Source organism: Gymnoscopelus braueri (assembly GCF_963280865.1).
Source record: "Gymnoscopelus braueri genome assembly, chromosome: 1".
Taxonomy (NCBI): domain Eukaryota; kingdom Metazoa; phylum Chordata; class Actinopteri; order Myctophiformes; family Myctophidae; genus Gymnoscopelus; species Gymnoscopelus braueri.
This window is the reverse complement of record NC_137603.1, coordinates 27,752,998-27,767,033: the sequence shown is the minus strand read 5'-3', so window position 1 is coordinate 27,767,033 and position 14,036 is coordinate 27,752,998. Positions and strand designations below refer to the sequence as shown.

The following is a 14,036-nucleotide window of genomic DNA, read 5'->3' as shown; positions in this document are numbered from 1 at the left end:
GTCCATATTATGAGATGAAAGTGATGTATTTTGACTGCCGGGCAGACATTGAGCGATTTCAAGATGTCCATTTGGGTTCAGACAACTTTTGCATTAACCATAATTTTATACTATTTCCTTTTTTGGCCGTCATTTTATGCTCCAAATGTATGTACTGTATGAGATTTGTCCACCCAGTGAGATTCTCCGTCCACTTAATTTGTCTCATCTCCAACAGCCTAAGATCCTGCGTCCAGCGCTGCTGCCGGGGGAGGAGTTTGTGTCTGAGGGCTTGCGGGTGGTCTTAGACCCTGATGGTAGGGAGGAAGCCACTGGGGGCCTGTTGGGAGGGCCACACATCCTGCCAGCAGAGGGTGCCCTCTTTCTCACCACATACCGTATCATCTTCAAAGGCACCCCTCATGATCCACTAGGTCAGTGGCTCTCAAACCTTTTTCATGTCAAGGATCTGAAAATATTTTGTGCCAGGGACCCCTATACAAGATTTGTGTTGTTAAAATGTTTCCAAACGTTTTAAGATTATTTTGAAAATAGCTGATCTACAAGCTCACAACGTGTCGCAATGCAAGGTGTTGTGAGTTGTAGATCTGCTGTATTCAAATAGCCGATGTATTTATGGTTAAAGTGGTTAACTGAAAGTGGAGAACCAGAGCACTAGGTGATTCTCTCCCCCCTAGATGCTACCAGCAGACTGGCTTTAAACAGACACTTACACTGTTAATACCAATAAAGACTTCAAGGCATTGTTCAATGGAGTGTTTCCAGTACTTTGTGGTTTCCAGAGTCTATTCTTTCCCTGTGTGTCCAGTGGGAGAGCAAGCCGTGATCAGAGCCTTCCCAGTGTCCGCCCAGACCAAGGAGAAGAAGATCAGCATCCAGAACCAGCTGCAGCAGAACATGCAAGAAGGCCTGCAGCTTCGCTCTGCATCCTTCCAGGTAAACGGCAGCCCATTCTCATGCTGATCTGCTATATGAAGAATCAAGCAGAATCAAGAAGGTTTTATTTGTCACTAACTTATACAAGCACAATCAGTGAGATATTGTTGCAACCCCCCCCCCCCCCCCCCCCCCCAAGTACTGGGAGCTTATAAGCCACTTTGACCTACTTACTTACTTAGTTAGTTACTTGCTTACTTACTTAACTTACTTTCGGATAATGGCAAGGTGATTTTAGATCTATTGATGGTGATCGATGATAATCCCATCAGCTATCTAATATGTTTATCTGAATATCTTGTATATAGTCATATATTAATGCAGGCTGATGATCTTGTCCTAATTCACTCTGTACAAAATGGCTAGCTCAGCCATTTAATGAATTAAGATGAGGCCAAAGAATACACATTCCACAATTTAATGTTTTAAGTCATGATGACACTTGTGTGTTAGATAACAGCCTGCATCTGGCATAATTCAAGTTTGATGGTAAGAATAAAAGGACTAAAGGAATTTTAAACCAAGCATGTTTATTTTTAATAGCCTTTCATAATGAATTACATTTTATGGTTCATTCCGATCCTTTTAACTACAGAGATGATACAAATGACTGTGTTTATGTGGTGTGGGTCACTGAGAGTGTACATATAGAACCAAATGGACCAGTAATGCTCCATTAGGTTCCATTTGTACTCTCTGGGTTAATATTAACACTGATGATTTTACTGTGTATCTGGGCTGTATTATCAGAACCTTTTGTAAAGCCTTTTGTTGCAAGCTGCTGGAGAACCACAGCAGAGTATGGAGGTCAGAAATGCAGGCTTAGGGGAAAGTAAGGGAATGCAGGGGCTGAGTCAGACGGATGGGGAATGAAGGAACGATTACCACCCACCCAAGTCACACTGACAAGATGTACTGTGAGAAACAAACAACTGCTTAACCCCTTTCCTGCATTCTGTTTCAGACACATAAGCCATTATACGTATTCATCTTACATAGAGAACTGCATTTCTGCACATATACGTCATACACAATATTGTGTCTAACATTACTTTCGGAACTAGTCTTATCCTAATTGTTACTGAATTGCTGTTTCAGCTGTCTTTCGTAGCTGCCTCTAGCTACCCAAACCTGTCTTATCTTAAAATTTTTCTGAAATTTCCTTTCAACGGCGCTCTACAGTAACGCTTTATCTCTTTTTGTAGCTGATAAAGGTGGCTTTCGATGAGGAGGTGAGCTCGGAGATGGTGGAGGTCTTCAGGAAACACCTCCAGCGGATTCGCTACCCACAATCCATCTTCAGCACCTTTGCGTTTGCCGCAGGACAGACGGCCCCCCAGCTAATCGTGCCCAAGCAAAAAGAGAGGAATACTGGCTTCAGGTTTGTTATTTATCAGGAGAGAAGAAGTGAAGTCTGCACACTGTAATGTATCTCCCAGGATACAACTTTAATTAGGACAACATTTAAACCCCACACGCCGTCTGGAGTTGAAACTTGTTGTCCTTACATTACAGTTTGCAGACTTCCCTTCTTCCTTCCTAGTGTATTTATTGTTGTACAGCACTGTAAAGTTATGTTTTGGATGTGCGTGCTTTCCCTTGGACTCTATTTTTTCTTGTTATTTATCAGGACATCTTCAACTCCATGAGTTCTGGACTAACTGAACAACACATGACGTCCTGTCCTGTCCTGTCCTGTTAACCTGTAAACTTAATCATAGACTGATTCTGGTTGCAAATCATATCGTCCTCTGAGCTATTCCTGTGCATTATGACTCAACAGTGTGTCTCTGTTTTTGGAACGGTTGGGAGAAACCTCCCATGTGATGCAGAAAATGTCGGTGGTAAATTATGTTTCTGTCTGCTACATTTTCCTCCTTACAGGACGTTGTCCAAGACCATCGTTGCGGGAGCCAAGAAGGCGGGAAAGATCACCATGGGCCGCAGTGGTCAGACCACACTGAAGAAGAATGACAGAGGCAGCAGAATGACCTGGAACGATGACGATGACATTTCTAGTGAGCGCGGCAACATATTTACTACGTACAACCATGTGGCAAAGATTGATGGGGGGGGGGGGGGGTTACTGGGTGTGCGGATTATCCGTGTGCACTCATTGTTTAATGAAACCGTACAAAATAACTATGAAGCACCTTGGGTGTGCGAGTCAGGCAGTGAGTCAGTCATTTGGCCACTGTTCACATCAATAACATCATCTGTTTATGAAGATCCAGGCGAAAGGGTTTTATATCCAAATCTGGGTAAGAGTGATGACCGAGGTTAAACTCAAGTTGCTAGATGAAACCCTGTAACCCTGTATCGACTAAACCAATGGTTTTCAACGCGGGGTCCGGGGACCTCCCAACGGTCCTTGAGTGAGAGTGGGTCCAGTTGGTTCCATTTGTACACTTTCAGAGTTAAATCAACAGTGTAGATTTGGGCCCAGAAATAAAGATTGTATCGAATGGAGGTCCTAATGCATATCCAACTGGAGGTCCTTGAAATTTGAAAGGTTGAGAATCACTGGACTAAACGTGCATGTCCTGAATGCGTCTGTACAGTATCGGACGATGGGGAGCCCCCGCTCAGCAGTACCTTGAGGGCATCATCAGAGAAGTCCACCATGGAGCAGCTGGTGGAGCGCGCCTGTTTCCGAGACTACCAGCGCCTGGGCCTGGGCACGATCACTGCCAGCTCATCTCGCTCCAAGACAGGGGAGCAGTTCAGAATCACTGCAGTGAACAGACTCTATTCCCTCTGTCGCAGGTACACCACGCATGCACGCACACACACACACACACACACACACACACACACACACACACACACACACACACACACACACACACACACACACACACACACACATACACACACACTCTCATAAACTGTATAGTTCAAGCCATGCATAAATCACCCAAGTCGGTTTTCATTTTGTTGCAAACAAGTTAACAACACACCCTACTGCATGTCGAGAAACATAAATCCAGAAACATTGTGAATTGTGCATGGCCATGCTCAGTCTCTACCTCATCATGTTATGCATAGTTTTAAACATAAAATATACTCTATACTGGCTTGCCATGAAAGAGACTTCCTCACGCGTCTTTGAACAAAGAGAAATAAATGTCTTGTGTTGTATCTCCACTTCTTTCTCTAAATCCACACGGTGCAATTTGTAAAAGAAAGAAGAATTTAAAAAAAAACAAGCGGGTGGAAAGTTTTTAGAAACTCTGCCGGGGATAAACATAAATCACCAAAGGCGAATCGCAGCCATGAATCTACATTCGAAATGACTCAGCAGTTTCTTATTTACATTTTTCTGCGTTGTCTCTCTAAATATACTGTATACATTGTTTGACTTCCTCTCTCAGTTACCCAGGCCTGCTGGTGGTACCTCAGGCCGTACAGGACAGCAGCCTTCACAAGGTGTCCCGTGGCTACAGACACAACCGTCTGCCTGTGGTATGTTGGAAACATCCTCGCAGCAAAGCCATGATGCTGCGCTCCGGGGGCTTCCACGGCAAGAGCATGGTGGGACTGTTTAAGTCCCAGAATCCCTCCTCAACAGGTGTGCATGCACACAAATACACAAACAGCTATCGTTATGCAGCATATGACATTGTATATATTATATGCTTGATTGATTGATTGAATATTTTATTAGGCAAAAATGTAAAACAGCACAGTTACATTTAAAATACTTTGTCTAACAGGTCCGTTCATAAAAGTCCTTGCGGACTTGTTTCCAATGAGGGCCTTGGTATTCAATTCATAGGCATATATAGTGGCACCACAGTTCAAATATCATTACAAAATAAACAGCAAAAAAATAATAATAATAACACTATGTACAACAAAAAAAAAAAAAAAAGAGGGGAAAAAAAATATGTACAAGAACAGGGGGGGGGGAGGGTCTGCTGTCTAACGGGAAAATGGTACTACCTCCTCTTTTGGCCTCCTGAAAGGTGATTTTTTTAAGGCTCTTTTAAATGAGCCCAGCGAACTGCATTTTTTGAGGGATGGAGTTAGACTATTCCAATCCTGGGTGGCAGTGCTGTAGAAGGAGAATTTGCCCATGTTTGATTTATGGGTGGGTGGTACCAAATTGTTGTTAACGCTCCCTCTGGTATTGTGACTGTGGGTGTCGCTAACCTTTTTGGAGGTATTTACTCAGATATGCGGGAATAGGGGGCATATCGGGCAAATTTGCATTTACAATTTTGAAGGCCAGTCCCATTTTTTGTTGTTTAACCCTGTCTTCCACCCTGAGCCAGCCTAGGCTGGCAAAATGGGTGGGAGAAAGGTGGGTCATGGGCCCCAATCCGAGGAGTAGCCGAATCAGTTTGTTTTGGGAGGTTTGAAGCTTAGTCTTCAGTGACACTGAGGTGTTGGAGTACCAGGAGGTGCAAGCATAGTCAAAAAGTGGTTGAATCAGGGCCCCAGAGAGGGGCCTGAGGGTTGACAAAAGAGGAAACTCTGCCCATAAATTTGGTTCTCTGGTTTACTCTTTTGACCACCTTTGTATGCTGTATTAACAATTTTAGTTTCCATAAAGGATTCCATAGCAATTGTTAATATTGGATGTGTCTGATACGAAGGGTCCATTTAGTTCCATTTGTACACTCTCAAGGTCCTTACACACCGGCGAATATGCGAAGATACGCAAAATTCTGACTCGTTCCGAATAATTAAAAGACGCTTTTTCGCTTCGCGAAACTGATGTGGACGCTTGCATTGACTTTATAAGGTTTAAAAAAAAACATATTTATTCGCATGAAGAATTCGCCCCGGTGTGTAAGGACCTTTAGAGTTAAATGAACGCTCAGGTTTTTACTGTGCAATATTTCCCTGTGATCTTCAGCTCCGGCTTCATCATCAGAGACTTCCAGCAGTCTAGAACAAGAGAAGTACCTTCAAGCCATCCTGGACTCCATCCCTATCTACTTCAAGACGAATGGCAACAACACCATGTCCAACCGTTCCATCATTGGCCTCTCGCCGGGTAAAATCCTCAGTGTTTAACTCTTTACTCGGAGTGTAAAATGGACCCGTTGCGTCCATTCTCCAAGTTATTAAGGTTTATCTGATTGGGCAGATACAGTGTACATACACAAACTGAAATCAGCTATCCGATGCAAGCGTCACAGTGCTTATAGCGGAGGCTAATTTGCAACACCCGGCCCTTGAAGGGCTTTTGTAAAAATAAGAGATTAAAAACGCAAGGTAAAAAGAAGGTAAAATGAGCACAACAAAGTACAATAAAACACACATTTAGCAATGCTGTAGCTACAGAAAAGTAGACATGAGTACATGCTCATCCAATCACATGCAATGTCGTTTTGGTCTATGCCCATTGACGATGCCCAGAACCCAAGCAGATGCCCATTGAGCTTTGCCTAGACCCAAATGAGAGAAGCAAAATGTGTAGGTTGCCTTTCTGAGGCTAAGTAGTTAAGAGGCTGTAGAAAAAGTGATTGCAGCTACAGTATGCCCAATTAGGCTGTTTTTAAGCCTCAAATAGCCTGGTAGTCTATAAAGAGGAGACGGGTGCCCGCTCACACACACACACACACACACACACACACACACACACACACACACACACACACACACACACACACACACACACACACACACACACGGTGCAATAAAACACACATGAGTACAGGATTGTCGCTGAATTAACCAGAATTTGGTAAGTCTCAAAAATGGTGAGTTTTGCAGCAGATTTCAAGTGATCAGGTATCAAGTTCCAGGACTTCTCCTTTCACAGAAAAAGCTGTCTTTCTCACTCCTCAAGGTTATCTCCTATTAATCGTTGGCGGAGTTGGTGTGATTGATTTCTTTGGCTGGGGAAAGTGGTTACGAGGCTGTTTTGGAGTGCCTTTTCCTCCGATTCGAAAAAATATCCTGACTGTTGCGATTTCCAAATTATTTTTGTGCGGCAATAGCCATTAAACACTAATTTGTCTTTGGTTGACCATTTTGTCCTGGTCATTGGCTCGAATTCAGCCGCTTATCTTTGGGAGACTTCCGCTACTGTGTCTTCATGTGTATGTGAGATGCCTGCATGTTGGTTGTTGGGAAGGAACTGTGGTACAATATAAGGTTATGTAAGAGCAAGGAGGTTTTCCTGGGGTGACACCACCATTCATTTGTCTCCTTAAACTTCACCTCATTCCGTCAATACACTGGCAGGAGCTCCACTAAATCCGTGTGACCAGGGCACTAAAGCCTGAGTTGCAATATACTTGCATGCCGTTTAACGCACCGAACATAGTAGCTCTACAAGTTCACAATGCGTCACAGTCTACAAGCTTTGTGAGCTTGTAGATCTGCTATTTTTCGTGCGTGACACAGACGTGCAACTACAACAGGATTCTGAAACCCCATGTAACCCCTGTGGGAACTGGGTGAAAAGTCATCCGAATCATCATTAATGCCATCCGTGTCTGAGCTCTAAGCAGATCTAAGACCGCAGGGATCAGATTGAGGTCGTCTTAATTTGGAAATAGGATTCCCTTTATCTCTGCAGCGTCAGTGCAAGTTCAAACAAAGTTGACAGTGTGAGATTTCCAAGTTTGAGCCTAAAGACTTAATTGAATTTTGAAACAAAATTTTCCATTCACTTTATCACCGAACCATCTTTCTCCTTCCTTGATTTATGTTAAGCTCAAACAAAAAGGGAATAATGTCCTGTGTTTGTATTTGTTCTTCAGGGAGTGAAAGGAGGAGCTCCAGGATGCCAAAGATGGCTCCTGTCCATTTAGACATCCCATTCTCAAACAGCTTCACCAGAGGTGGTGAGTGATGTCCTGAACTTACTTCGCAACACATACTGTACCATGCTGTATGCCTCGACCAGTGCGATAGGTCATTTTTCACTGCCTAATAGAGATGTACAATACAACATACTCCCCTTATTATGAACATGAAATTCGGGGAGTTTGGTTGTTTTTAAGTTAAATCTGATTGTCACATCAATATTAGGTTCCTGCAGTACCAGAGACTGCCGTTTTACGACTGCAAATGCGACCGCAAGGTTGCATATAATGCCAGACCGGGAGTGTTTATTTTTTGCCATTATTTCGCATGAATTTAAACTACTGTTTGTGTTATGATTATGCACACTGAGCGCGACTATAACGAGGCGACGATGCATCATAAATATTTTTTGAAACTAGGTTTTCACAGCAAATAAAATCAGCCTGAATGAATGAGGTATTCACCAAAATAAAAGTTTGATGTGAAATAATCGCGACACATTTGCGCATCGTTTATTCACTTTGCTCCTGGTGTGTAATGACCTTTAGGAGCGCGTTTCTAGGACCCTTGAAGGGAGGTGTGCCAACAAAGAGAGTGCTCACGCCGAGTGCGCCATCCGAGTTGGCAAGCCATGGTTGACAGAATAGGTTACCACCTGTTTTGAAAGACGTTGAGTGATACAAAACAAGTGCCCCCCGTCCCCAGCACGGTCGCAGATGAGTAGGGTCCTAGAAATCTTATCTTATCTTTTTAACAACCTGGTAAATCAGTGGTCTGAATGTACTGTACTATAACCTCAAATATCAACAACAGGCCCTGATGTGATGTAATGTAACCTAATAACTCATGAAGCATGACTGCACGGTCTGGTATGTGAAGCGGGCGAAGGAAATATACTCATCAGCACTAGGTAATATGTCAGTGCTTCTATGTTGTTGCTGCATCGTCGCTTTATTATAGGAGGTCAGGGAGGAAATTCTTCAAAAGCTGACTCTGCAGTTTTTTTTTTATATTCTTGTTTTCACCCTTGATTAAGATAGTAAGATGCATAACTCTGGAATGGTTGGTGCCTGAGGGACTGTACTCCCTATTTGTTACACACAGAATTGCAACACTGCCGAGCAGCATTGGAACTGTGTTTAGTGGATTAAGGGAGTATGATTCTTCCAGCTCTTACTGTCATCGGCCTGTTTTCTACCGTAAACTAAGGCTCATCATACTTCTCTTCACACATCGTCATCATCAGTCATAATCATGACCGGTCATGCATGTTCATATTCATGTTCATGCATGCTATTGACAGTCATTATTTTCAGTCACAGCTGGTGGTGAGACTAGCCCAATCAGTAGAGCCTTAACACAGACTCTCTGAAGGACTGTTTATCCATTGTTCTGCTGTCCATCTAATGTTGATGTGATTTATTTCATTTTCTTCCCTCCCTCTTCTTCTCCTCTTCCCTGGGTACTCATAATCTCCCAGTTCTTGGGTACAGGGATAAACTATTCAATCACTCACACCAAAAACCTACCACTCAGGGGAGAATCCAAAATCAAGGTATTGTGAAACTATCTCTTTTTAGATGCCCCTCCCCTCTAGAAAGTCTTCCAGTAGACCTGTTAATAACACAGCATCATGACTTGATTATTCTCTCTCTTCACTAACCCAGTGGTTCTCAAAGAGGGGTCCTTGAGGGGGTTCCAGGGGTCCCCAGCAAAATGATTGATAGTTAGCAACCAAGTGGACCCTTACAGGTCTGTAACTCCGACAGTGTACAAATGGAACCAAATGCATTTGGTTCCATTTCTCTCAGAGTTATGGCCGTCCGTGGCCTTAATCTAATGCATATCAAACTGGGGGGGCCTTGAAATTAAAACGTTTGAGAACCACTGCACTAACCGACATGTGTACTTTTCTTTCTTTTCACCTTGACCTGCACTGGTCCAGCGGCACAACATTACAAACTCTTAACACAACTCTTGTCAAGCAATACTACTAATCTTGGCTTCCTGTGTGGGTAACCTCTGGGAGCTGTGGTTTTCCCAGTGCAAAGTGGTGTCTCTGATGTGGTCGTGTGCATTGTGAATGTGTTGTCTCAGCAGGGCTCCATGTGGTCAGTCAACTGCCTGAGCCCAGATTAGGGAGGGAGTTTGCCTGCTGGCAGCTCAGTCCTGATTGACAGAGAATGATTTTGGGCCTGCAGTAGAGACAAATGTGAAAGTAGTTTATATTATGTGGATTTGTGTAAAATAGGCTTCAATTGATACAGCTTTATGTCTTGAGAATGGTCAAACCGTGTGATACGTATTTTTATGGGATTTGCAGGAACATGGCAAGTAGCCATTTAATTTATTTTTCTGTCGTTGGGCAGTCCCTAGAGTGTATGATTGGTTTACTATAAAGTCAAAAGTGTAACGTGTGTGTGTGTGTGTGTGTGTGTGTGTGTGTGTGTGTGTGTGTGTACATTTAGTGTACTGGGATTATTTTCAGACCATAGCAGTTATTATTAATAAAGGTCAGTAATGTGATTGTAATACTTGACCGGGTGAACTATCCCTTTAAGTGTATTGGAAGTCTTGTTCTTAACTAATGTACCTTGTAGCCAATGGCATTCTTGTAGCCAGGCTAGGTCTACTAGTGTGTGATCTCTCTCTGCGTGCGTGCGTGTGCGTGTGTGTGTGTGTGTGTGTGTGTGTGTGTGTATAGGTGTGTGGGCCAGCCTGCGCTCTAGCAGCAGGCTCAGCCATCATCATCCACCAGCAGATGTGGGTGCCAGGCTTGCCGGGAAGGATCTGGCGCCCCCTGCAGGTAGCAGCAGTCTGCAGGCTCAGCTCCTCAAACAGCAGGCAGCCCTCTACATCTTCGGAGAGAAATCCCATCTGAGGGTGAGCGAGAGACAGGCGTGAAATCTGAGACCGGAGGTCTCTGTGTTATAAATTAATTTAGTGACTTCCTGTTCATTTGTGTTTGCTAGTTTTACCAGCCAATTGAATTATACAGAGATAGAATGATACGTGCTACTTAAGAAATATGGGTAAATGTTATACCGTCTATATATAAAGACTGCTTTCCTCTCGTGCACATGGAATTTTTGGAATATCCATTTAATTAAATTTTCTGAATACTGCCGGACTGGTGGAAAGACCAAAAATATACAAAAAGAGTAGAATTCGGCACTGTCCATCATTATTGCTTAATGCAGCAGACAGTAAATGACCATCCCATAAAGGTGTTTATTCTTTTTGCTTTAAATTCACATTCATCTGTAGTTTTATTCTAGATTTGTGTACTAGATTTAATACTCCACTCAGTGCTATTTTTCAAATTAATTTATTTTATTTTGGCTAAAAGGGGAAAGTAATAAAGCAATGAATTGCATGTCTGGGGGCTCATAATATAATAACAGCAGATTGTGTAAAAACTGCAGCACATAAGGTAATAAGAGAAATATGTGTTGTTAGAGGGTATTCTGTCATTAATAGCCATATAAGAAGCTTTCACTTTCTGGGAAAAGTTCAGACTTTAATGTTTCTTTTCTGTATCCTGGCTTTGTCTGATTCTCAAAGTGCTCATTTTACAACTTACGATAATACAGCCAAAATAAAGGCAACACCTGAGTAAATGAGGCATAACGTATTTTGGGAGCCGGTTGGGTACATTTTCCTGGCATGGATTAGGGCCACTCAGCTTCCTAGAGTGCAAGATTCAATATAGCCGTTGTCCTGCATGCTGTGTACCAATGCCAGTCTCACACATTAATTGCACTTGGCTAACAGCGTTCTGTGAAGTGTTTATATCTGGAGGTGAGTGAACTTTTGCAGGATGACCCCCGTGGATAATAATCCACGGGACACAACTAGCCACTGAATGGTTTCAGTTATCAAATCATAACCTAACTGTATAGACTAGACAGAGCATGGGTCTTCAACAGGGGGTACATTAGCCCGAAAATAGCCAATCTACAAGCTCACAACGCGCCGCAGAAGACGTTTGGTGTAGAGGGAAAAAAGAGCAGACCAAGTACATAGCCAAAGATCAAGTTTACCATGTATTGAGGGTTTAAGTGGTTGGTTTTCTGAAAATACACATTAACATGAATCCAACATATCAATAGAAAAGCGAATGTGTAAACAAACAAAAAACACTAATGATAGTGCTGTCAAACGTCTATGAAGCGAATTATAGTATGAACTCTATGAAAGAGTTTAATCTGCAACACAATTTTATACAATATGTAGTGGGGGTCCCTGCTTCATCTCTCTCTCTCAGCCAAGGGGTCATTGGCCTAAAATACCCTTGCACGTGACTAGAGGACTCTGGATCGTGTCAGATACTGTGTTTTCCAGACCCTGCCCAAAACGGTAAACAATGAACTGAATTGCTGACCCTCTGAATATCCCAGATACTTAAAGAAGCTGGTGGTGTATTCTAATGCCCTCCCAGCTACTCCAAATGTTAGTGGTTCCATTGGCTTTAACCAAATGGACAAAGACTTCAACACAGCATCTGGACAATAACACGATGGAGAGAAGAAATAGAAAGAGGGAGGAAGGAAGGAAGGAAGCAAAAGGTGTTTTTGTTATTACTGTTGTCATGCAATAGGAGGTGCTATCCCAAGATAAAGCCTTTAGGCTGTGGTGCAAAATCCAAACTCTCACTTAGTCCAAGCAAAAATGTTAAAAGGTGGAGGGTAGTAATGAATTAACTCCTATTATTATTATTATTTTTATGTATTTTTTAAATGATTAATTTGCTATTATTGAAATCTCTTTATTTTTGACAGGGCTTAAAACTGGATTCTTCTGTGAACTGTGAACTAGTACCGGTAGAGTTTGCAGACACACGGCAGGTGAAGGCTGCTTTTAAGAAGCTGCTGAGGGCTTGTTGTCCCAGCGCCACCTCCACAGACACAGAAGACTCCTACCTCAAAGCCTTGGAGGACTCTGAATGGATCCAGCAGGTGAGACTCTATCTGTGTCACTTAATGCCTAATGTATGCCTAGTTCCACAAAAAGTACTGATATTCAAACCAGAGTTGCATCGCTATCGTACAATGGGGCATAAATAACACACATATATTTCTCTGACATAATAGGCCGATGGCTATGTCCCACTAGTCACTAGTGTCTTATGGCACCAACATTGAGCGGGCGGGTGGGAAACCCCACTCTCCTGAGTATGACATAATGGCCCGCCGTGTGAATTTGGTCAATGACCCTGAGAGTCAATGGGTGAGAATTGTGTGAGAGTGACCCAGCCCTCCACTCTCTCTCTCATCTTCCCGTGTGTGACTTTCACATCATGGTAAATCCACTCTGCAGCCCGTTTTCCCAAGGGAAATGGATATGTACACAAAGATGGGAGAGCAGTGGCGCTCTTATCATGTTATCGGATTACCCTCCTGCAACCTATGTCCTTACATTCAGCATGTCATAGACATTGGAACAATGTTATCTGTGGGAAACCCTGCTTTGGCAGCAGGCAGAGCTCGATCAGCACTTTCAAATAGCTACAGTAGCTAGTCACCTGAAGCCGGAGTTACACTTAGTTGTGCACCGGTGTCACGCGCCAAAACGTGTGCGACAACCGCAACACAACTAAGTCAGGCTTGAGAATAATAGCGATCAGGCCACAGAGTGAGCAAACTACTTGTGCAAGTTTATTTTCATTCATGCGTGTGTTTATGTCGATCTCCCACAGCTTCACAAGATTCTGCAGCTGTCTCTGATTCTGGTGGAGCTCCTGGACAGTGGCTCATCTGTTCTGCTCAGCCTTGAGGATGGCTGGGACATCACTACGCAAGTGAGCAAACATACACAAACACACATACAGACATCTACACAGCGGCTCTCAAACGTTGTGATTTCAAATACAGACCATTTCGAAGGAACCATTTCGAAGGACCCCCCCCCAGGGAACCCTGAGAGGACCCCACATTGAGAGCCACTGATCTAGCAGAAGCAGAGATGGGGACGATGTGAGAAGGAGGAGAGGCTGAGCACAAGGCAGCTGAAATAGCACAGACAGGAAGTTAGCATGGTGCATTAGTCACTGATCAGGAACTGGGTCATCTGTGAATCAGCCACACCTGTCAACCCAGTGGCTCAAGTAACTACTGGCCGTTTTTCTGGCCTGATAAAAACCCACTGAACTGCTCTCAAACCATAATACCGTATGTCACTGATTTGTTTAGATTTTATCCATGCAAGTGTGTGGTTTTGATTTAGAGGCATGTAAACAAAAGTCTGTTTTTATCCGCGTCAATTCTCTGTTGCTCCGTGCTGCTACACTCAGCATTTTGTCACATTTCTGCTCAGTGAGCTCACATTTTCCA

General features: G+C 43.2%; 1 protein-coding gene across 4 annotated transcripts in view; it reads left to right on the top strand.

Annotated features, from left to right (window-relative positions):
• The window catches only part of sbf2 (SET binding factor 2), a 134,519-nt gene that overhangs the window by 106,291 nt on the left and 14,192 nt on the right, over positions 1–14,036 (top strand). The window contains exons 22-33 of one of the 4 annotated variants that reach the window (XM_080439271.1): positions 218–413; positions 809–936; positions 2,142–2,317; positions 2,821–2,954; positions 3,498–3,702; positions 4,311–4,507; positions 5,801–5,941; positions 7,659–7,742; positions 9,185–9,259; positions 10,409–10,587; positions 12,486–12,662; positions 13,403–13,504. In XM_080439271.1, the coding sequence (XP_080295397.1) occupies positions 218–413; positions 809–936; positions 2,142–2,317; positions 2,821–2,954; positions 3,498–3,702; positions 4,311–4,507; positions 5,801–5,941; positions 7,659–7,742; positions 9,185–9,259; positions 10,409–10,587; positions 12,486–12,662; positions 13,403–13,504 (1,794 nt within the window). The remainder of the gene's footprint in view (positions 1–217; positions 414–808; positions 937–2,141; positions 2,318–2,820; positions 2,955–3,497; positions 3,703–4,310; positions 4,508–5,800; positions 5,942–7,658; positions 7,743–9,184; positions 9,260–10,408; positions 10,588–12,485; positions 12,663–13,402; positions 13,505–14,036) is intronic. The other 3 variants (XM_080439273.1, XM_080439272.1, XM_080439274.1) reach the window with 3 other exon arrangements.